This window comes from Artemia franciscana, chromosome 17 (assembly GCF_032884065.1).
Source record: "Artemia franciscana chromosome 17, ASM3288406v1, whole genome shotgun sequence".
Lineage (NCBI taxonomy): Eukaryota > Metazoa > Arthropoda > Branchiopoda > Anostraca > Artemiidae > Artemia > Artemia franciscana.
In genome coordinates, this window is record NC_088879.1 from 29,156,707 (window position 1) to 29,182,412 (window position 25,706).

General features: G+C 34.1%; 1 protein-coding gene across 2 annotated transcripts in view; it reads right to left on the bottom strand.

Moving 5' to 3' along the window:
• The window catches only part of LOC136038119 (alpha-mannosidase 2-like), a 165,071-nt gene that overhangs the window by 44,370 nt on the left and 94,995 nt on the right, over positions 1 to 25,706 (bottom strand). For both annotated transcript variants that reach the window (XM_065721140.1, XM_065721141.1), the window contains 2 exons: positions 14,035 to 14,426; positions 891 to 1,024 (listed from right to left, as the gene is read on the bottom strand). In XM_065721140.1, coding sequence (XP_065577212.1) covers positions 891 to 1,024; positions 14,035 to 14,426 — 526 coding nt within the window. The remainder of the gene's footprint in view (positions 1 to 890; positions 1,025 to 14,034; positions 14,427 to 25,706) is intronic.

Here is a 25,706-nt window from a genome sequence, read left to right on the forward strand (position 1 = left end):
TTGTCTCATGAAAATTCGAGGTACCCGTTCGAACGACAGTATACTAAAAACTAAGGAGTACGAAAAATTTTAGGGTGGAGAATGATAAATTGTAACAAACCCGTGCCCTCTGTTAATACAGCAATAGCAAAACAAAAAGAAAGTTGAAACTTTCCGGAAGGCAGCAAGGAGCGAAACACGGGGGGGGGGGGAATGTGCGCAGCTGTGTTGGCATCGAAAGGATTGTTGCTGTGATGAATTTGAAGTAGAATTAGTAGATTAGAAATATGATTTTCAGAATAATTTATTTAAAACGGCTTCTGTAGTCTTTGATAAAAATCACAAAGGACAAAGGTTGTTCTCCACAACACTAGTTCTAGGATTTTTGATTAAAAGTGCTCGGAAAAAACGACACGAATGAATTGTTAAAGTGGTTAGTTCTCCAAGATACTAGCACTAACTTGTTATTCTTCCTAGTTTTAAATACTGAGTTGACAGCAGGGGGGGGGGGAGAAGTTTGTGCTACCTATCTATCAGAAAGAAGGAAAAGAAGTGTGTTAGGGAGACAGAGCAAGTTATATAAAAAAGATAAAGAATTTTTTGTTGGAGGATGAATCAAAGGTTAGAGATGGAAGTTAATTGTGTTTTATATATTTTTTTTTAAATATTATTTAATTTACTTATATTCTGTTGATTGGGTGTGTCAATATGATTATCTTTGTTATTTATTGATGATATGACTTTTCTGGCAACATAACTTTTTTTTTCTCAGTTTTATTGGCTGTATGAGTTTTTTTTTTCTCATAACCTTTTTTATTTGCGATAAATTAATTTAGTTCAGTTTATTAAAGAGAAGCAGAAAAGTTCACACTGCCAAATTGAATTATCCTGGAAAAAATGGGTATACTTGCCTGAAACCCATTGAGATCAGTAAAAAATACGTTATAGTTTTCTATATTTGTTGAAAACCTCATTGCTAGTTCATAGTTGTATCGCTGAGTTATATCGACATAATTAACGATATCCAAGCCAATACCATCAGAACCTAGAAACAGAGTAGTAGAGATGAAACTAAAGTAAGTCACAAACGTTCCTTTTATTACCGTGAGCAAAAAACGAAAGGGCATAACTCTAATTTTAATAACTTTAAGGTTAGGCAGGAATAGAATTTCTGGAGAAACTGTTTCATCTTAAATAAATATATAAAAAAAAATAATTAACACAAGACGAAGTTTATTCACAAACCATAATGATGCGTCAACATAAAATAAATTTACCCCCAGAAAATACGTAACTCGTAAAACTGGGGATAAGCTCCCGAATGAAATCTTTAAGGACTCTTAATAAAAGAAAATTAAAAAAAGAAAGTGAAAAACAAAATTTACACAAATATTTTTATGAGAAGAGAAAAACGCCAAATAAAAAGGAGAGCACATCCCAACCAAGGACAACAAAAAAAATAACACAAAGTAAATTACACTATATAATTTATTTGTAGAACTTCATGTGGCAAATGGTGTTTGAAATTGTCTTAAGTAGTATATGAGTTAGAGACCAAGATTTGTGTTGAGGTTTTTTCTACTTGTACACTAAAGGAATGGCTGAGCAATCATACCAATTTGGCAGATTTCCTTAAGCGAGAAAACCATCCAATTTCAAACCCTGGAGTCATTCAAGCATGGTTTGGACAAGGACTGGGGCCTTTCTCTCTCTCTCTCTCTCTCTCTCTCTCTCTCTCTCTCTCTCTCTCTCTCTCTCCTCTCTCTCTCTCTCTCTCTCTCTCTCTCTCATGTGGCATACAGTTTTTGAAATTGTCTTAAGTAGTCTATGAGCTAGAGACAAAGACAAATTTATTCACGACTAGTCTATATCCTTACACCTCAACACACGGGAGATACGTGTAGAGGTGTACACAACCACACACGGATGATTGAAGGTCAACTAATGTCCCTTTCTCGCTCTTTTTCCTGAGAAAAGACTATCATTTCTGCCCCTTCGTTTTGCGGTTGACGCCACTAAGGGTCCTAATGTTGATACCTAACATTGAATCATTTACTCTTGGCTACCATTTTTGTAAGATTGGTAAACAATTGCAGGATCAACAAAAAGTGCTATGATTTTCAGTCGAAACTTGAGAACTAAAACAAAACAAAAATGTTTCGATTCATTTTTGCACTGAAACTAGACCAGATATTTCCAAAATACTGTAGCAGCTACTTCAGTTTCTTAGCTAAAGTATAGGTTAGAAGTTAGCGGATTAAGACACCATAACGTTTTAGTAAACGGCATAAATAATCAATATAAAAATAAATTCGTCGTTTATTGACCAGAATAAAACAAAAACAAACAACAATAGAAACAGAAATTGGGCTTAAAAATGAACATCTCAGTATTAAGCTTGAGGCCACCAGCCCCATTAATTCATATTTGTACGACCAACAGTGTAGCTACCATCTTTACGAAAAGAAAGGTTTAAGTAAAGAGCTTAAAATTGAGAACAATGATTACACATTTTCAAAGTACCTAGAAAAATTTTACAGTCAGAAAACTTTTAAACTTGACTTTTAATTAAAAAAAAACAACTTTGCGTTGCTATTTCATTAAAAAGGAAAAATCAAGATTTGGTCTTGAAGTGTCTCTGGCCAAGTCATCCCAATAGGCTGGACGTAAATAGCTAAAAAAAATACTCCAATGCCCTTCCATCATAAAAGACAAATCTTACAAATCAGTAAGGGAATGGTCAATAGAATGACAAGTAAAAAGTTTCTAAAAAGTCATGGCTTATTGGAATCGTTTTGCTCTTGTAAAATAAGACATGAATACACAAAGGACATAACACATCTTTCTTACGACTGAATAGCAATAAGAGTAAGTGCAATACGATATGGAAGAGTCATCAAAGTATGTAAAAATAATATTTCCAAGAAACAAAATTGCAATTAATGCCTTAAATGAGAGATTACACACTCATCTCATTAAAAAAAACACGAGGGTGGTTATGAGGTAAAAAAGCGGTAGATTCTCAAATAAACAAACAAAAACTGAAAAGATGGAGTATATATATATATATATATATATATATATATATATATATATATATATATATATATATATATATATATATATATATATATATATATATAGTAAGTTGTGTATGGCTTGTTAATGTGATGTTTTATGCTGCATTGAAAAGATTGTCGCAATGGGAGAGGTACTGCTACCTCGCCCGTCTTGCATCAATAATAAAGGCGTAGCATACCAAAGGGGTGGAAAACGCCAGGTCCTGTTGTCCAGCTCCAGCCATACCCCCTCCCTTTCTCTAAGGCTAATTATGTGTTTGTTACGAGAGTTAACACGTTTGGGCATCAAAATCGACTCTTTAGGTATCTGGTCCCCTCTCCATCAACAAAATGACCAACTACATTTCCTTCATAATAGCAGATGAATCCTTACTCTTTAAATAAAAAAAAACAACCAAGTTGGTTTTTGTTGTTTGATCAGTGTCTTTTCTCCTCTCGTAGATTTCACTTATAAAGGTTAGATTTTGTTGTTGTTTTTTCTTTTTTTTTTCCTCCGTCTTAATTTTTTTAGCACTGAGGACGACTTGGCTGAAGTCCTTGTCGAAATATTTGCTTGATTTTCATTTTCATATTTTGCTACTGGCTGACAAAATCCTCGTTTTTCACCTATTTCCACTCCTGATGAGCCCTTGTGTTGGGTTGTTGCCTCTGAATTATTTGTCTTTATTGTTTCTATTGTTTGGTAAATGACGACTTACACTTATTGACGACATGACTGCCTGTCCATGGATTATTCTTTATGGTTGATTGTGTATGGCTATGCTGTTTGACCTATGTGATCGTATGGATGAGTAGGGTTAAGGCCTCATTCAAGTGCTGGTCTATACTAATCACTAATTTAGGAAAACAGTCTTCCTTTTGTCCTTCTGTCTCTTTTTTTTTGTGTGTGTGTGTGTGTGTTTGTGCTGTTGCATTGGTGATTTCTCTTTCATGATATATATATATATATATATATATATATATATATATATATATATATATATATATATATATATATATATATATATATATAATTTCCCCTTATTAAGTGATTTTGACGAAAAAGAGAACCTTATTGTAAGTTTTCACGCTTCTATCTACTAAAATCTGGAATTTGGTATTTTTTTTTCTCCTAGATGAAAGATCATGGTTACGTGTTTATTTATTTATTCTTTTTTCAGGGCCGATCGTATCAAATTGATGGTCAAGAAAGGGCTCATCCGAATAAACATCAAAAGCTCTAGCGCCGTTTTAAGTGACCGAAAGGACTATGCAACGACCAAATGGCACTTCCTGCCACTTTGTGGCACCGAACTATAATTTTGCCCCTAAGGGGACTAAGTTACTATAGACTTAAGATTCTGATGTAGCCAATCGATTTGAAAGTATCAAAAACTACATATTGAGCTTACCAGTTTCAGGGGTGGTAATGCAGCGTGGTGGCGTATTCATTCATAAAAAGCCACATACTCCATATATAGTAAGTAGTTAATATTGATATTTATCTTAATACTTGATTTAACTAAGTTTATCCCACTACTTTTTTACGAAATTATGTATAATGAGGCGTAATTGCGCTGCAGCTATTATGAAGAAGAGGCAGAGGGTGGCTGGACAGACGACAAGGGGTGACACCTTGAATAGCACATTTCAATACCCAAACTGTCTAAGTCACCATGATCCCTAAGATAAATACAGAAAGAGGATATTGGAGGGGGATAGGAATTAATCTCTCGTCTTTCTTCATACAGAATAAGCCTGAATAAGGGTGATAAAGCTTCGTTTAACTAAACGGAGTTACTTCATATTCAATAAAATTGTATAGGGGGATGTGTAAGTGCGCATAAGCTATTATGAAGAAAACGCAATGGGTCATTTCGTTGACGGGGAGGGGAGCAGATACCTAAAGAGTCGATTTTGATGCCCAAACGTCTTAACTTTCATAACAAACACATAATGAGCTTTAGAGCAAGGGATGGGGGAAGGACTGGAGAAGGATAAAAGGCATTTCCACCCCTTTAGTATCTGAGATTCAGAAACTACTTGGGAATTATCAAACAGTTCGTGGTAACGAACTGCAGTAAGGAGCGACCCGGCTCAATAGTAACTAAAACTCTAAAAAATGGAATTTTGATATCAATAGCTACACCAAAAGAATGGCATTTTAATGCTGATTTTAAATATATAAGTTTCATCAAGTTTAGTCCTACCCATCAAAAGTTACGAGCCTGAGAAAATTTGCATTATTTAAGAAAATAGGGGGAAACACCCCCTAAAAGTCGTAGAATCTTAACGAAAAGACACCATCAGATTCAGCGTATCAGAGAACCCTACTGTAGAAGTTTCAAGCACAAACATGTGGAATTTCGTATTTTTTGCCAGAAGACAATTCACGGGTGCGTGTTTATTTGTTTGTTTGTTTGTTTTTTTTTTTTCCAGGGGTCATCGTATCGACCAAGTGGTCCTAGAATGTCGTAAGAGAGCTCATTCTAACGGAAATGAAAAGTTCTAGTGCCCTTTTTAAGTGACCAAAAAATTAGAGGGCATCTAGGCCCCCTCCCACGCTCATTTTTTCCCAAAGTCAACGGATCAAAATTTTGAAATAGCCATTTTGTTCAGCATAGTCGAAAACCATAATAACTATGTCTTTGGGGATGACTTACTCCCCCACAATCCCTGGGGGAGGGGCTGCAAGTTACAAACTTTGACCAGTGTTTACATATAGTAATGGTTATTGGGAATTGTACATAGGTTTTCAGGGGGATTTTATTTTGTTTGGGGGTGGGGCTGAGGGGAGGGGGCTATGTTGGAGGATCTTTCCTTGGAGGAATCTGTCATGGGGGAAGAAAAATTCAATAAAAGGGCGCAGGATTTTCTAGCATTACTATAAGAAAACAATGAAAAATAAACATGAAAACGTTTTTTCAAATGAAAGGAAGGAGAAGCATTGAAACTTAAAACGAACAGAGATTATTACGCATATGAGGGGTTCTAAAAATACTTTAGCATAAAGAGCGAGGTATTTAGGAGGAGATAAATACCTCGTTCTTTATGCTAAAGTATTTTTAGTAATTTCAACTATTTATTCTACGGCCTTTCTGATTCAGGGGGTCATTCTTAAAGAATTGGGACAAAACTTACGATTTAGTGTAAAGAGTGAGGTATTAACGAGGGTACAAACCCCCTCGTATACATAATAAAAATATAAGATTATGAAAGTTTGTTACGTAAGTTAATTCTTAAGTTACGTATATTTTTTTTACTAATAAATCGTTAAAAATTAAAAGTTCTAGTTGCCTTTTTAAGTAACCGAAAAATTGGAGGGCAACTAGACCTCCTTCTCCACCCTTTATTTCTCAAAATCGTCTGATCAAAACTAAGAGAAAGCCATTTAGCCAAAAAAAGAATTAATATACAAATTTCATTTTAATAATTTATGTGCGGAGAGCCAAAACCAAACATGCATTAATTCAAAAACGTTCAGAAATTAAATAAAAAAACTAATTTTTTTAGCTGAAAGTAAGGAGCGACATTAAAACTTAAAACGAACAGAAATCATTGCGTATATGAAATGGGTTGTCCCCTCCGCAATCCCTCGCTCTTTACGCTAAAGTTTGACTCTTTGCCACAATTCTACTTTTTAAAACAATTAAAAACTTTAGCGCAAAGAGCGAGGGATTGCGAGGGGACAACCCATTTCATATACGGAGTAATTTCTGTTCGTTTTAAGCTTTAACGTCGCTCCTTACTTTCAGCTAAAAAAATTAGTTTTTTTTTTATTTAATTTTTTAACTAGAGCTACTCTTGATTCCAGGAATTTTTTTTTTTATCTACGCCTTTATTATTGATGTGAGACAGGGAGAGGTAGCAGTACCCCTCCCACTGCGAAAATCTTTTCTATGCATCATAAAATATCACATTAACAAGCCTGCCGGCAAAGATGTGGAATACCCGAGGGGGGGGGGTCTCAGGGCTGTGGTAAGTGCTAAAAGGACCTTTATTTTCAGCAAATGTAAATGGTAATATTTCTCTTTTCCTATTTATAAAAAATACAATAAAACATCAGATAACCATATTATAGATGTCATGTTGGCTTTAAACCACATGGTGAAAAATTCACGCTGAATTTTTGTCCATGTGAACGACAATAACCATCTCCGTCCTTCCAAAATTTATATTAAAATAAACAAAAGTAGGGGAGACTGGGGTTATCCCGGACAAGGGTTTACTTTGGACAGGCCATTTGCTCCCTAGTTGGCATTTACAAAATTCCACGAAAAATCATGAAATTTGTGTTTTCTTGCGATATATTAAAGAAGCTCACAAAAAAGCCAATAGTTTAACCATTTCAGAAAAAAAATGGATAAAAGTAATTTTGAAGAAAGTCTTGTGATTTTTCAATCCTTTTATAAGTTCTGTAACAGCTCACCAAAAGTTCCGATAAAATTCAAACTTGGTAACATCAAGTTAGGTATCCTTTGGGGTACTTCTGTTTTTGCAGAACACTGCCATCTGCTCTGGTTTGTTCAGGACACATGTTCAACCGTTTACTGTCACAGTGGGGTTATTTCGGACACCTGTTAAGGAGTAACTTCGGACACTTCACTGCAGTTTCCTGAATAACCCCTTTGTCGTCAAAAACATGCATTTCATTTTCAAAGATGATTAAGTCTGTTATTTTGCCTAGCAGTCGAGAGCTTTAAACCTCTCCAGGTAATACAAAATAAAGCAATAAGAGTTGTTGAAATTTGTCTTCATTTTGCTATCCAATTTGAAAGTTTCTAAGATACAAATATTCTGTCATTAGTTCTTAATATATCGAGTCTTAGTCAACTTAAATAGTTACTTTGAAATGATAATATTCAATATCTAGCCAATTACTTTTAAGGTTCACACGTTCTTGTCACCCACTTGCTTCTTCGGCTTCGACTCGTGAGATATACATTGTTTGTTTGTTTTTTTTTTTTTTACAGGTAGCAAACAGTTCTAACAGAGTTCAATAGTTCAATAGTTCTAACAGAGTATCTCCCTACATAGGCTACTCTGTTTGAACATTTTTTTTTTCTTTTTTTTTTCTTAAAGATAAATAGAAATTCACGGCTGTGCCGAGACGTTATAGAGATAAGATTCAGAATTGCTTCATCATGGAATGTATTAAGAAGATGGCCAAGGCCGTCATCTTTGACAAATCACTATGCAAAAAGTTGTGGAAGAATTTGGTATTAAGAGGACAACCTTAAAAGGCTATTTTCAGATATCAATAGAGAAGTAGTTATAGTAGATGAACATTACCCTTCTCGACCACCCAACAGTGGCTCTTAAAGTGATGGCTATCACTTTATTTTGACAAGAAAAGACCTTAAAAGGCAAGTTTAGTCCTGAGGTAGAAAGATCGGTAGTGGAATATTTTTAGGTTCCTAGGGTGCACTATGATACCCAGCGCTCCTTCCAGTACATCAAGACCAGCCCAATCAAGCATATGGATGAGCAGTGACCTGCTTTTACAAACAATGTAAGACTTCGTAAAAGGACAAATAATAGAAATCCAACTGTTTTCTCCTATACAACCGCTAGAGCCATTTAGACCAAGTTTGGTTGATCTGTGTAAGAGGACTGGCATCAAAATGCCTAATTTTCACCCTATTGGTCACACAAGACGAAAGCTTTGAATGTTCAAGGCTTTGAACATATTTGGTAGGAACTATAACCAACCCCCCCCCCCAAAAAAAATATTGGCTTTATCTCAATCTAGGTAAACGCATGTCTACTTACAAGGTGGTCGAACCCTCTTGTGATCCATATTTGAGAAATATTTTCCATTCTAATATAATTTCATCAGTCAGATCTACCCGGTATCTATCCTTTTATTCGTGATATTTTTATGGAAGTGGCTTTCTTTCTGTCTTTAATTACTGGTAGGCCACTCTTATATGGCGAATTAACCGTTGAGTCTACTTCGGAATCGCCAGATCTAGATACCAATATTCTCACTGCTAAAAGTCAATTTTGGTTTCTCCAGAATTGTTTAGACCGTTCCCAAGGGCTGATGGAACACTGACAACAGGTCATGGAAACTATTTAAGACGTGGAACAAGAATATTGACTTGCACAACAGAAAAAAAAAAAAAAAAACTGAAGAACAAGCAGATAGCAAAGAAAACGTTGAGCAAGCGTGATTATAAAGCCTAAAAAACAGTTGGGCAACTAAAAACCACTCAAGACTCTCAGACTGCCTCGTCTAAAAGACGCTGGTTGCACCAGACGAGTTTGATTTCAAATTATGAATTATGTGTGAGAAAACAAAAAGTGGCCGCGTATTCGAATGCAACCTTTCGTTCTACAACAGTAGTTAAAACTCAATCTCAAATTTCTAGTTCGGTGTTTGCAATCAATTATTAGCTGACTGTATCTTTTTACTTTTATATTTAGTTAGATGTCCATCTGGGTCCATATTTGGATAAATAAAAGCTATTTTTTATGTGTCCGAGTTCACCCCTAGGGATTTCTGAAGTCCCCCCCAACTATGTGGGGTGACCTCAGACAGTGAGAAAAAAGACGAAGAAAAAAGATTTTTAGATGTGTTTAAAGAAGAAAAAATACGAAAGCTGTACCAAAGAAACTTCTGGGCAAAACAAGAAGTTTGAGCCTTCGAAGTCACCAATCTGTCAAATAGGCTTCTGAGCATAGCTTCCCAAAAGTAGCTGTCCGGGGTAACCCCCAGTCTCCTCTACAGTTCATAGAAAATTTTAACCAAATATTCACAATTTTATCCAGAATTTTAATTACAACCCAAAATTTTAATTCTTACACAGAAAAAACGAAAAAGGGGATTGGTACCAATCAATTTACGATGATTGATGCATACAATATAACAGCAAGAAATCGACAGTTTATTGGGTCGGTACCCCACATTAGATCTTGGTTAGGCCTGAGCATGATTACAAAAACGATCAGAAACTGAATTAAAAAATAGTTTTTTTTCAACTTAAAGAAAGGAGCAACATTTAAAGTGAAAACGAACAGAAATTATTCCCTATATGAGCTGCTCCTTTTCAACACATCACTCTTTACGCAAAAGTTAGACTTTATGCCCCAATTCCTTAAGAATAACTGCTGGAATATAAGGGCCATAGAATTGGAATAAGTAGCTTTTCTAAAGCCCTAAAACCCTTTGGTCTAACGAGCAAGGAGAGTTCTCCCCACATACAGAACGATTTCAGTTCGTTTAAGTTTTAACTTTGCTCCTTAATTCTAGTTGGAAAAAACTTATATTATACACTAGCTGTTGGGGTGGCGCTTCGCGCCACCCCAACACCTAGTTGGTGGGGGCGCTTCGCGCCCCCCCAAGCCCCCCCGCGCGCGTAAGTCGTTACGCGCCATAATAGTTACGCGCCATTGTAGTTGTGTCCCTATGTCCCACCTGTGAATATAGATAGATATATATATATGGTTTTAACTACGTAAAACTTGCGAATATACAACATTCTTTGCTGTCCCATTGTCTTTGCATATAAATAGATTGTCAGGTTTACCGACTCTTGAACATGCAACATATAATGGTCCATGGGAAAACAATCTGTATTCAGATCTATACCTCATGATTCTAATGATTGCCCTTGAGCTTTGTTGATGGTGATTGCTAATCGACCATTCCCTGTCCCGGTGTCCCGGTCGTCATTTACATCCCCCTGTTTCCCCCGGTGTCCCCGTTGTAGTTGTGTCCCTGTGTCCCGGTCGTCATTTATATTCCCTGTGTCCCGGGTCCCGGTCGTCATTTGTATCCCGGTGTCCCGGTCTGTATATACATTCGTTTTTTAGTTTTGTTTTTCTCCTTTATTTTTTTCCTTTTTTTTTCTTTTTTAGCTTATTTAGATTTTTAGATTTTTTTAGTTTTTTTATTAGTTTTTAGTTTTTTTTTCTTTTTAGTTTTTTTGTCCCGGTCGTCATTTATATCCCCCTGTTTCCCCCGGTGTCCCCGTTGTAGTTGTGTCCCTGTGTCCCGGTCGTCATTTATATTCCCTGTGTCCCGGTCGTCATTTGTATCCCGGTGTACCGGTCTGTATATACATTCGTTTTTTAGTTTTGTTTTTCTCCTTTATTTTTTTCCTTTTTTTTTTCTTTTTTAGTTTATTTAGATTTTTAGATTTTTTAGTTTTTTTATTAGTTTTTAGTCAGGAGCCCCCTAACTCTCCCAAAGAGAGCAGATCCAGTCCGGTTACGTCAATCACATATCTACGACATTTGCTTATTCTACCCACCAAGTTTCATCCCGATCTCTCCACTCTAAGCGTTTTCCAAGAATTGCAGTTTCCCCCTCCGACTCCCCCAAATGTCACCAGATCCGGTCAGTATTTAAAGTAAGAGCACTCACACACGAGGTCCTTCTAAATATCAAATTTCATTGAGATCCAATAACCCGTTCGTAAGTTAAAAATACCTCATTTTTTCTAGTTTTTCCGAATTAACCGTTCTTCCACTCCCCCCCCAAGATAGTCGAATCTGGGAAGCGACTATTTCTGATTTAATCTGGTCCGGTCCCTGATACACCTGCCAACTTTCATCTGGAAGTGTCCGAACTAGCAAAATCGGGACCAACAGACAGACAGATATTGCGATCGCTATATGTCACTTGGTAAATACCAAGTGCCGTAAAAACCCAGCCATTAGAGGGCTTAAGTGGATTAAAGAAGTGTTTTTTTTCCTTTAATTTTAATCATTTTTCCAGGGAAGCAGGTCAGCAGAGAATCTTCAGGAGAGAGAGGAGAGAGGAGAGAGAGAGAGAGGAGAGAGAGAGAGGAGAGAGAGGAGAGAGAGAGAGAGAGAGAGAGAGAGAGAGAGAGAGAGAGAGAGAGAGAGAGAGAGAGAGAGAGAGAGAGAGAGAGAGAGAGAGAGAGAGAGAGAGAGAGAGAGAGAAATATGCTTAATAATTGGTTTCTGTTTAAAGAAGAAAACATTCTTTTCTGAAAATTACAAGACCTTCTCGTTCTTAAACAATTTTGGCCTTCTTAAGTGGGGAAAGGAAAACTCTCCGGATTCTGTCACCCCCCTATAAAGCCCGTGTCGATGCTTCTTCCTCCACCAAGTATGGGGTAATGCTATTTCAAAATTGAGATCCGCAAAAATTTACAAGCTTTACTACTTTCTGCCATTTTCTAAAATCAGAAATCCTAGACATGTCTTGAAGATATTCGGATTAGTCTACAAAACAAGAAAATCATTAACAAATTGAAATGCAAAAGTACAAAATCTAGAAACAAAATAAATTTATCACATAAGATTTCCATTCTTTCCAAACATTTATCTATATACACATCAACTCAAGTTGTCATTATTGTGCTTCTACTTTGAAGAATGTCAAGACGCAGCATATAAATCCCATATAAAAATTTTCCCCTGAAATCAGAAAACATCTGGTACTCCCACAGAAAAAGGTTCGAATCTTCTTCCTCCTCTTTACAAAAGGGAAAAACATGCAATCCTTCAGGAACAGTCAATCAACCAATCAATGGGGTTTATTATCAATTCAAAAAATAAATTACGCATAACAACAATACTCCGTCCATTCCTGGAAGGCCCAGATCCTCAATCACTACCTTTTAAACATAACACACAGCGTGGTCACTGCTCCTGCTCTCAGAAACAACCTTACCTCTCATTTATCCAACAAAAATACCAATTATCCTCCAGCCTTTTGCCCCAAGGGAAACCACCTAATCATTATACCAATAAAAAAAATTACTACACTGTTTCTAATAAAAATCTTTTCCCTGCTCTGGATTAGAAAGCAGTTTGCCCTTAGTCAGATCCACCAACATAAAACCTTGTCCGCTGAATTAAACTTAAAATAAACTTCCTCTCCAAAGTCAGATATTAATGTTTTGGACCTGCCGATTAGCCTCAGCCAATAGAGAATTTCTTGACTCTTTAAAATAGATCGTACCGGATATTCTAAATATGTAGGTAAATCAGGAGGTCAAAGACAGATTAGACAAGAGAAGCAGATATATATGTTTCAGACAGATTTAGGTTATCTACAGAATTCAAAAAAAAAGATGTACAAAAGTAAATTTCTTTTTAATATGCAATAAATATAAGAAACCAGATTCAATTATAATCTGATATTTACCCAAGTTTTGTCTTGGCTGCTACCATAGAACATCTTTTCATGGACAAAATCCTTATCTGTTTTACTGTTGTTCTATTTGGTCCAGCATGTTCGATGTTCATGATTGGTCTCTTTAAGTTTTAAAAATAGCGAAGTACATATTTTGGGTGATGAGCATGGTAGTAATTAAGGCGGAATAATTTATGAACAAAGTACAAGGGTACATATTTCCCTTTTTTTCAGTAATCTTAAGTTTATGCATCTTATTTTGAAGGAAAATAAACAAATATGATTTTTTAATATGTATAATATGTCAATCGTAACTCCGCTACGAATTTTCTTTTCGTGTCCAGAGCCCTATCCTGGCCCAAAGTTTCAGATGATTTTCCAAGTATTATTGGTCTTATAAGCTTATAAAAAAAATCGAAAAAATTTGTTACACTAATTATAGTTATTAGTAGCGCACCAGGTCTTCTTTTCTTTTTTGTTAGTTTCATTTAGTTATATTTTGTGAACGTCCTCATGAAAATGTAGAAATGTCAAGTTAAGGTTGGATTGTAATGTTTGAATAGCCGCACGCTATCCGTCAGTTTACCTTTTCTTTTTGTTCATTATATGCAGGGAATTTTTGTTTATTTTAGCCGACCAGGCCCCTAAGAACCTAATGGCTAATCATTTTTCATTTTGTTCCTCATTTTGTTTTTAAAAAAAAAGAGTAGCCTCAGCTTAAAGGCGTGAATCGTTTAAATAACTCATATGGCTTTTCACCTTTTGCTTTTAAGCAGAGCATGTTTCCTGCGTTTTAAGGCCTAATTTACCATATTCATCCGGAGCAGAATTGGTGGATGGGATAAAACCAGATTCCCCTCTGAAAGTTAGATTAGTTCATACCTGGAGAGTCAACAATTCTTACTTCATGAAGACCGTCTTCAAATTGGACATGAACTGATGACATGATTGGACCCTCAACAATCCGAATAGATGGATTCCTTAATTCAACATTAATTGCTGGTCCATCTGGAAGAAATAGATACGCTCCACTAGTTGGAGAGCTTCTTCTGACTCCGTATTGAACAAAATTAAGCTCCACTGGATGCTCCACTTCGTCATCTAGCACTCTGATAGATTTTAAAAGTCCATTTTCACCAAACTTTGCAGAAATATAACGGTTTTTCAATCGAAACGGCTCTGTTGCATCTACAGCCACAACATCAGAAAATGGATTGACTGAGAAAGGAATAACATCTGTGCCAACAACTCTTATCTTGGCAACAGAACAAAATCTAAAATAAAAATCAAATATTTAGAGCAGTTGGTAAGCTTTGGTGGTAAAACAATTGTTACCAACAATTAGAGCACATGTATTGTAATAGTTTATTTGTGTTATTGTCAGCAAGTTGTTGATATACTATGGACCAAGTGAGAAATGCTTTATTATTCTCCCTCCCAAGCGACTGTCTGATCACTTTGAACAGACACCAATCGGATGAGCTGGGTATTATTTATGTTTAAAAGGGATTGATCTAATAAATGCCAACCCTTCTTTTTTTTTACCCTTTTAGCTTTGAAGAGCTCGGGATATAGGAGGAGCAAGCACATCGGATATAATATTTTTCATAGCCTTGTGGGACATTGACAAGTAGAAATTAGTACTTTAAAAGTTGAATGACCATAATCTAAAAGAGATGTTGCCAAGTCAATTGTTATTCTAATGGAAATGAAAGAGACAAAATAAAACTTTACCTAAAATGCGCAGTAAATAGAGGAATGTTAGCTATGCAGTCAACGACGAAAAAAGAATATAGTATCTTAATTATCAAAGATGTAATATAAATATTAATGTCATGTTTCTAATAGCAATCAAAATCGATGATACCGCGTAGTAATGCCGCTCATAAAAATTACGAACTCTGACTCCAATACAAGGAGAATTTTGCCACCTAACTCTAAAATACTTCAGTAAACAGGTGGTGGAGGGATGCCAGGGGCTTTGAAACGAATATTCATTCCCTCTTTTCTGACTGAGATGACCACCAACAAAGATTCTTTGGAAAAGACTAGGTCTTGAGAAGGAATTGTCAAGTTGGCAAGTGATGTTGATAGCAAAGAAGTACCGTCTTTCCTCACCATACAGACACTACTCTTGACCACAACAACTACCCTGCTCCAAAAGTTAAAGAGGTTCAACAGGGTCTTAAAGTGGCTAAGTCATCAGGTGCAGATATTATATCAAATGCTGTTCTCAAAAACTGCAATTTCAAACTTTTCCCACCCCCCAAAAAATCAATAAAAAAAATATGTTTATATGTAAATATTTCCAAAAGCAAAAAAAGAAAGAGAAAGACGAAGTTGACTAGTGACTTCAAGAACTGATGAAACCCTTGTCAGATATTTTTGGGTATGTCAGGTAGGTTGAGAAGCGTTTGGTATATTCATCTTTTTTTTTACTTTTGAATAAGACTTGGGAGACTAAATTAAAATGTTCGACTAATATGAGGCAAGAAAGACACAGAAACTGACAATAATCACTGCGTTCATTTGCGTAGGTCAACCTTATCTGTAGGGACAAGGGAGAGGATAAGAAAGATAACACAATCAAAAGAGCAAGTCAATTCTTTCATCAAGACGGTTCAAACTGCTTAATCACTCCTTAGTTGCTCAAATTCTAATTTAGCAACTCTCGCCGTTACTTAATTTATTTTTTGAGGTTTCGATTTCCTCAGACAGATAAATAAATGTATTATATAAAAAAGGAAAGAATTCACAGTCCAAGAACACCTTACACTCGCGATTACCCTTACCCGAGTAATGCTTCTATTCATCGAATAATTCCAATGCTTGTCTCTATTCATCGAATAATTCCAGACAACCAACGCTTGTCTTGAATTAAAATCTGCTAGGATGTTTTCTCTTAGGATTCTTCAGAGAAGTGTGTGTCAATCAGGATTAAGTTACACTGGCTCCCAAAGAAGACAAAGAAAATAAAAATATTGTTCTAATCAAAAATCAGGTTATATCACGTTTGCGTAATAAAACAAATCGAGAGAACGGAGCAAGAAAGAAACTGAGAATTTAAATTTCTGCAAAATAAGAAATCAATCAGGTCTGAATAAGAAATATTACTCTATACTCGGCCCTCTTTTTTCTACCAACCTAATCATAATTGCAGCAATTGCTGCAACCTAGTAAAAAACGAAGTTCATAATGATCCAAAGGACATATTTTATGCAGTTTGAAAAATAAATAAGAAACAGAAAACCATTCCTGGATAATGAAAAATAGTAATGATGAAGACCACATTGCTTTCAATCATATAGAAATAATTAATTACAAGCAATAGGGGCTTCTTCCGATGACAATAATTAAAATAAACCTAAGCTAACATTTCGGCTACATTACCAATAGCTGTTCTCAGGGAAGTGGAAGAAAGATAAAAAACAAAAACAAAAACGTACATCAATCAAAATCTAAGTAACTATAAAAGACCTCCTCGACAAAAAAAAAGCTAAAGGCAAAAATCACAAAAAAATAAATTAGGTTAAGCTTCATCAATTCATGAAACTACATATTTTTTATTTCATTCTAATAGTTTAATAGTTATTTTCTTGGATAAGTTTTATCGAAAATTACCCCCCCCCCAACGATAATTCGTTTCAATTTTAAACTTTTCACTGTTAATGCAATACCGAGTGTTGGCTTAGTAAAGAGGAAGGCATCTCCCATGCATCCTCCTCTAAAGGCAAAACAATCCCCTCCTTGTTTCCTTGTTGTCCCCTTTTCCATGTTGATTAAGTAACTCGAGTAGAACGAATGACCTTAGAAAGTTCAATAAGTGCTCATAAAGTTCTAATACCCTTCACAACGGCCAAAATTAATGAAACACCTCCTGTGATTAATAAGAGACTGAGATTAATGCCTGACCTCCGTTTGATGCCCCATGTGCAACAAGACCCATATGGCATTTGACTAAAATTTCAAGAGAGCCATTTGAATAAAAATGGTCAAAAAGTCCATAGCATGTGCCACCAGAAGCAACATGGTAAATACTGCTCCAAAGGTAAAGGTTTCAAATTACACAAATAGGCAATATAAACATAGGCTTTATTGATAAATTTCAATAGAATATTTCTCTCCGGGCTCAGTCTTGGCTAAGCGTCCCCATTCACAAAAATTCATGACAGGGAGAAAGAGGAAGAATGGCACCATTTTTCTACGTTTTCAAAAAAAACACAGCATTTTTCAAAAATCAAAGGGGGACATACCCCCCAACGGTACACTTTGCTGAAAAATCACAGTCATACAAGGATTTTTCATCCGTATGAGTGGAGTGCCTAAAGTGATCTCCTTTAGCCCGTGCCAATTAAAAATGATAGAAACAAGTAGGGATGTGAATTTAGGTACACATAAACATTTAGTAAGATCTAACAGACGAATCACGCCAGGAAGACCAGCTCGGGAACAATTTGAGTCAAATCAGTCAGTCAAGTCTGAACAAATCTATCTTCGATCAACAAAAATTTGGAAATAAAAATGAAAAATGCCTTTGGTCTTCACAATGACCGTATTTAGGGGATCATTGGCAATCAAGTGATGATATGAAGCTCTATCAAATCCGTTTAAAACTTGAAAAATAATTTTAGTGAAAAGTACAACCTCACTTGCAGGAATATAAGAAATTCCTTCTTAAAAAATATTTTTTTATCTAAAACTACACATTCGTACATGGTGAGACTGATCTAACCCTTATTACCCCACTAGAGTGAACCTATTCAGCTCCATAACGTTGTTATCATTTCATTAAAAAGAAAATGAAAATGGCTTAGTTGACAGTATTCCACTCCCAGACCCTTCAAAATTATGACATCCTAACTGAAATGTCTCCAATTACTATCAGTAGAGTAGACATGAAAACCCGTCTTAAAAACCTGTACCCAAACAAATAGGCTGTTCCAGGTGGGATAAACCATGAATTCTAAAACAGACGCATGCCAAACAGTCTCTTCCTTTAACCCAGTTTTTCCAAAAGTCTCCAGATTCAAAGTCTATACTTGCTGATTAGAAGATATCATAGATTACTCCAGAACACAAAGGCAGTAACAGAGATCAGGCAGTCAATTACCGACCAATCAGAGTCACCTCTGCCGTTGGATAAATGCTTGAAAGTATAGTTAATTCTGTCGTCATTCAAAATCTGACTCGAGGTAAGCTGTTTTCCCCGTGCCAGCATGGTTACCGTTCCAGTCGATTGGTTGCGACCAACCTTATGGATGCATATGAATACGTCATCGAACTGATAGACAAGGGTTTTCCAGTAGTCATGATTTGCTGGACTTCGAAAAAGCATTTGATAAGATGTGCTACAGGAGACTGCGTATCAAGCTAGAAGATATTCGATTTAACACAGAATCTATTGAATGAGCGATGCTTTTTTTGAGTAAAAGAAAACAACTAGTAAAAGTGCTAGGAGAAAAAGGCAAACATAGCTTTCAAATTCTATAGAAGTGAGAAGTGGAGTGCTTCAAGACACAGTCCTGGGCCTGAATCTATTCAATATCTTCGTTAATGATGTACCACCAAGCATCAAAAACAATATAGGCTTTTATGCAGACAATGCAAATGTAATTGGTTCTGTCGAAAGTCCAAATAAGATAGAAACCATACAAGCAGACTTGTACTTATTTAATTGCTGGGTGGAGACGTGGAAGCTGGATATCAACGTTCAGAGAAGCAAAACAATCCACTTCCGTAAAAAAACAAAAAACAAAAACGAAAGACCAATACTCAATGGAATTCATCGCAATTTTTACGTAGTTTGAAACACATATAAATCTATCTATATTCACAGGTGGGACACAGGGACACAACTACAATGGCGCATAACTAATATGGCGCGTAACGACTTACGCGCGCGGGGGGGCTTGGGGGGCGCGAAGCGCCCCACCAACTAGGTGTTGGGGTGGCGCGAAGCGCCACCCCAACAGCTAGTATATATATATATACTAGTATATATATATACTAGTATATATATATATACTAGTATATATATATATATATATATACTATATATATATAACACCAACTAGGTGTTGGGGTGGCGCGAAGCGCCACCCCAACAGCTAGTATATATATATATACTAGCTGTTGGGGTGGCGCTTCGCGCCACCCCAACACCTAGTTGGTGGGGGCGCTTCGCGCCCCCCCCCCCCAAGCCCCCCCGCGCGCGTAAGTCGTTACGCGCCATAATAGTTACGCGCCATTGTAGTTGTGTCCCTATGTCCCACCTGTGAATATAGATAGATATATATATATATATATATATATATATATATATATATATATATATATATATATATATATATATATGGTTTTAACTACGTAAAACTTGCGAATATACAACATTCTTTGCTGTCCCATTGTCTTTGCATATAAATAGATTGTCAGGTTTACCGACTCTTGAACATGCAACATATAATGGTCCATGGGAAAACAATCTGTATTCAGATCTATACCTCATGATTCTAATGATTGCCCTTTTTTCTCCTTTATTTTTTTCCTTTTTTTTTCTTTTTTAGCTTATTTAGATTTTTAGATTTTTTAGTTTTTTTATTAGTTTTTAGTTTTTTTTTCTTTTTAGTTTTTTTGTCCCGGTCGTCATTTATATCCCCCTGTTTCCCCCGGTGTCCCCGTTGTAGTTGTGTCCCTGTGTCCCGGTCGTCATTTATATTCCCTGTGTCCCGGTCGTCATTTGTATCCCGGTGTACCGGTCTGTATATACATTCTTTTTTTAGTTTTGTTTTTCTCCTTTATTTTTTTCCTTTTTTTTTCTTTTTTAGTTTATTTAGATTTTTAGATTTTTTAGTTTTTTTATTAGTTTTTAGTTTTTTTTTCTTTTTAGTTTTTTTGTAGTTTTTAACTTCTTTTTAGTTTTGTTAATTTTTTTTTTTACTTATGTCCTGGTCGTCATTCATACTCCCTGTGTCCCGGTGCTTCCCGGTGCTTTGTTGATTGCTAATCGAACATTCCTTTTGTCCTGGTCGCTTTCTCTTTGAGTTTCGTCATTTATTTTTTTCTTTTTTAGTTCTTTTAGTTTTTACCTTTTTTAGTTTTTTTTAGTTTTTTAGATGAAAATTTTTTTTAGTTTTTTCCTTTTTTTCTTTTTAGTTTTTTATTGGTTTTTACCTTTATTTTAGCTTATTTTTCAGTTTTTTCCTTTTTTTTAGTTTTTTTTTATTTTTTATTTTTTTTAGTTTTTTACCTTTTTTTAGTTTTTTTAGTTTTTTTAGTTTTTTAGCTTTTTTACTTTTTTTATTAGTTTTTAGTTTTTTTTTGTAGTTTTTGCCTTTTTTTAGTTTTTTCAGTTTTTTTTTTTAGTTTTTTATTGGTTTTTACCTTTATTTTAGCTTATTTTTCAGTTTTTTCCTTTTTTTTTAGTTTTTAGTTTTTTTCGTTTTTTACCTTTTTTTAGTTTTTTTAGTTTTTTTAGTTTTTTAGCTTTTTTATTTTTTTTATTAGTTTTTAGTTTTTTTTGTAGTTTTTGCCTTTTTTTAGTTTTTTTAGTTTTTTAGCTTTTTTATTAGTTTTTAGTTTTTTTTTGTAGTTTTTGCCTTTTTTTAGTTTTTTTAGTTTTTTAGCTTTTTTATTTTTTTTATTAGTTTTTAGTTTTTTTTTGTAGTTTTTGCCTTTTTTAGTTTTTTCAGTTTTGACGTCACCTGATCCAGTTTTTTCAGGTGACGTCACCTGACCCATCCACACATCCACAGACAGACAACTTATTTTTATATATATAGATATATATATACTAGCTGTTGGGGTGGCGCTTCGCGCCACCCCAACACCTAGTTGGTGGGGGCGCTTCGCGCCCCCCCAAGCCCCCCCGCGCGCGTAAGTCGTTACGCGCCATATTAGTTACGCGCCATTGTAGTTGTGTTCCTATGTCCCCACCTGTGAATATAGATATATATATATATATATGTTTTTAACTACGTAAAACTTGCGAATATACAACATTCTTTGCTGTCCCATTGTCTGTGCATATAAATAGATTGTTTACCGACTCTTGAAAATGCAACATATAATGGTCCATGGGAAAACAATCCGTATTCAGATCTATACCTCATGATTCTAATGATTGCCCTTTAGCTTTGTTGATGGTGATTGCTAATCTACCATTCCCTGTGTCGCCATCGTCATTTATATATCCCCTTGTGCCCCCCGGCATCCCCTTTGTAGTTTTGTCCCTGTGTCCAGTTCGTCATTTGTGTCCCGGTGTCCCAGTCTGTGATTTCTCTTTGAGTGTCCCGGGCGTCATTTATATTCCATGTGTCCCGGTGTCTCGGTCGTCATTTATATCCCCCTGTGCCCCCCGGCGTCCCCGTTGTAGTTGTGTCCCTGTGTCCCGGTCGTCATTTATATTCCCTGTGTCCCGGTCGTCATTTGTATCCCGGTGTCCCGGTCTGTATATACATTCGTTTTTTAGTTTTGTTTTTCTCCTTTATTTTTTTCCTTTTTTATTTTTTTTTCTTTTTTAGTTTATTTAGATTTTTAGATTTTTTAGTTTTTTTATTAGTTTTTATTTTTTTTTTTTTTTAGTTTTTTTGTAGTTTTTACCTTTTTTTTAGTTTTTTTAACTTTTTTTACTTATATCCTGGTCGTCATTTATACTCCCTGTGTCCCGGTCGTCATTTGTGTCCCGGTGCTTTGTTGATTGCTAATCGAACATTCCTTTTGTCCCGGTCGCTTTCTCTTTGAGTGTCGTCATTCATATTCCCTATGTGCCGGTGTCCCGGTCGTCATTTGTGTCCCGATGTCCCGGTCTGTAATTTCGTCAGTTGAAAACTTATGATGAAATAAATTTTTAATTTTTTCCCTTTTTTTGTTTTTAGTTTTTTTTTATTGGTTTTTACCTTTTTTTAGGTTTTTTAGTTTTTTTTTCTTTTTTCTTTTTAGTTTTTTTTGAAGTTTTTATCTTTTTAGTTTTTTTATTTTTATTTATATTTTTTTAGTTTTCTTTTTCTCCTTTATTTTTCAGTTTTTTTCCTTTTTTTATTTTTTTTTCTTTTTTAGTTCTTTTAGTTTTTACCTTTTTTATTTTTTTTAGTTTTTTTAGTTTTTTAGCTTTTTTTATTTTTTTTATTAGTTTTTAGTTTATTTTATGGTTTTTTCCTTTTTTTAGTTTTTTTTTTTAGTTTTTTATCTTTTTTTAGTTTTTTTTTAGTTTTTAAGCTTTTTTAGATTTTTTTATTTTGTTTTCTTTTTTTTTGTAGTTTTTACCTTCTTTAGATTTTTGCTTCTTTTATTTTTTTAGCTTTTTTATTTTTTCTTCGTTTTTTCTTTTTAGTTTTTTTGTAGTTTTTATCTTTTTTATTTTTTTGTATTTTTATTCATATTTTTTTAGTTTTCTTTTTCTCTTTTATTTTTCAGTCTTTTCCTTTTTTTAGTTTTTTTCTTTTTTAGTTTTTAGTTTTTTTTTAGTTTTTTACCTTTTTTTAGTTTTTTTAGTTTTTTTAGTTTTTTAGATTTTTTAGTTTTTTTATTAGTTTTTAGTTTTTTTTGTAGTTTTTGCCTTTTTTTGTTTTTTCAGTTTTTTTTAGTTTTTAGTTTTTTACCTTTTTTTAGTTTTTTTTAGTTTTTTAGCTTTTTTAGTTTTTTTTTTCTTTTTAGTTTTTTTTGTAGTTTTTACCTTTTTTAGTTTTTTTTCTTATTTTGTATTAGTGTGAAATAATTCAGACGTCATATGCGGACAAACATGACGTCACCTGATCCACACACAGACAACTTATTTTTATATATATAGATAGATATATATATATATCTTCTATATATATATATATATAAAAATAAGTTGTCTGTCTGTGGATGTGTGGATGGGTCAGGTGACGTCACCTGAAAAAACTGGATCAGGTGACGTCAAAACTGAAAAAACTAAAAAAAGGCAAAAACTACAAAAATAACTAAAAACTAATAAAAAAAATAAAAAAGCTAAAAAACTAAAAAAACTATAAAGGTAAAAACCAATAAAAAACTAAAAAAAAAACTGAAAAAACTAAAAAAAGGCAAAAACTACAAAAAAAAACTAAAAACTAATAAAAAAAGTAAAAAAGCTAAAAAACTAAAAAAACTAAAAAAACTAAAAAAAGGTAAAAAACTAAAAAAAATAAAAAATAAAAAAAAACTAAAAAAAAGGAAAAAACTGAAAAATAAGCTAAAATAAAGGTAAAAACCAATAAAAAACTAAAAAGAAAAAAAGGAAAAAACTAATAAATGACGACACTCAAAGAGAAAGCGACCAGGACAAAAGGAATGTTCGATTAGCAATCAACAAAGCACCGGGACACAGGGAGTATAAATGACGACCAGGACATAAGTAAAAAAAAAAAACTATCTATATATATAAAAATAAGTTGTCAAACTAAAAAAAGGCAAAAACTACAAAAAAAACTAAAAACTAATAAAAAAGCTAAAAAACTAAAAAAACTAAAAAAAAAGGCAAAAACTACAAAAAAAAACTAAAAACTAATAAAAAAATAAAAAAGCTAAAAAACTAAAAAAACTAAAAAAACTAAAAAAAGGTAAAAAACTAAAAAAACTAAAAACTAAAAAAAAACTAAAAAAAAGGAAAAAACTGAAAAATAAGCTAAAATAAAGGTAAAAACCAATAAAAAACTAAAAAAAAAACTGAAAAAACTAAAAAAAGGCAAAAACTACAAAAAAACTAAAAACTAATAAAAAAAAGTAAAAAAGCTAAAAAACTAAAAAAACTAAAAAAACTGAAAAAACTAAAAAAAGGTAAAAAACTAAAAAAAATAAAAAATAAAAAAAAAATAAAAAAAAAGGAAAAAACTGAAAAATAAGCTAACATAAAGGTAAAAACCAATAAAAACTAAAAAGAAAAAAAGGAAAAAACTAAAAAAAATTTTCATCTAAAAAACTAAAAAAAACTAAAAAAGGTAAAAACTAAAAGAACTAAAAAAGAAAAAAATAAATGACGACACTCAAAGAGAAAGCGACCAGGACAAAAGGAATGTTCGATTAGCAATCAACAAAGCACCGGGACATAGGGAGTATAAATGACGACCAGGACATAAGTAAAAAAAAAATTAACAAAACTAAAAAGAAGGTAAAAACTACAAAAAAACTAAAAAGAAAAAAAAACTAAAAACTAATAAAAAAACTAAAAAATCTAAAAATCTAAATAAACTAAAAAAGAAAAAAAAAGGAAAAAAATAAAGGAGAAAAACAAAACTAAAAAACGAATGTATATACAGACCGGTACACCGGGATACAAATGACGACCGGGACACAGGGAATATAAATGACGACCGGGACACAGGGACACAACTACAACGGGGACACCGGGGGAAACAGGGGGATATAAATGACGACCGGGACAAAAAAACTAAAAAGAAAAAAAAACTAAAACTAATAAAAAAACTAAAAAATCTAAAAATCTAAATAAGCTAAAAAAGAAAAAAAAAGGAAAAAAATAAAGGAGAAAAACAAAACTAAAAAACGAATGTATATACAGACCGGGACACCGGGATACAAATGACGACCGGGACACAGGGAATATAAATGACGACCGGGACACAGGGACACAACTACAACGGGGACACCGGAGGAAACAGGGGGATGTAAATGACGACCGGGACACCGGGACAGGGAATGGTCGATTAGCAATCACCATCAACAAAGCTCAAGGGCAATCATTAGAATCATGAGGTATAGATCTGAATACAGATTGTTTTCCCATGGACCATTATATGTTGCATGTTCAAGAGTCGGTAAACCTGACAATCTATTTATATGCAAAGACAATGGGACAGCAAAGAATGTTGTATATTCGCAAGTTTTACGTAGTTAAAACCATATATATATATATCTATCTATATTCACAGGTGGGACATAGGGACACAACTACAATGGCGCGTAACTATTATGGCGCGTAACGACTTACGCGCGCGGGGGGGCTTGGGGGGGGCGCGAAGCACCGGGACACAGGGAGTATGAATGACGACCAGGACATAAGTAAAAAAAAAAATTAACAAAACTAAAAAGAAGTTAAAAACTACAAAAAAACTAAAAAGAAAAAAAAACTAAAAACTAATAAAAAAACTAAAAAATCTAAAAATCTAAATAAACTAAAAAAGAAAAAAAAAGGAAAAAAATAAAGGAGAAAAACAAAACTAAAAAAAGAATGTATATGACAATGACTGAAGTTCATCAGTCATTGTAAACTTAAACATTAATAGATTTCTACGTGAACATATGTCTTAAATATCTTGAATGACGTCATCGTCAAAGCAAAAATGACAGACAATCTTAACGAAAATTACCACCATCAGATTCAGCGTATCAGAGAACCCTACTGTAGAAGTTTTAAACTCCTATCTACAGAAAATGTGGAATTATGTATTTTTTGCCAGAAGGCAGATCACGGATGCGTGTTTATTTGTTTGTTTGTTTTTTTTTCCCAGGGGTGATCGTATCGACCCAGTTGTCCTAGAATGCTGCAAGAGGGCTCATCCTAACGGAAATGAAAAGTTCTAGTGTCTTTTTTAAGCGAC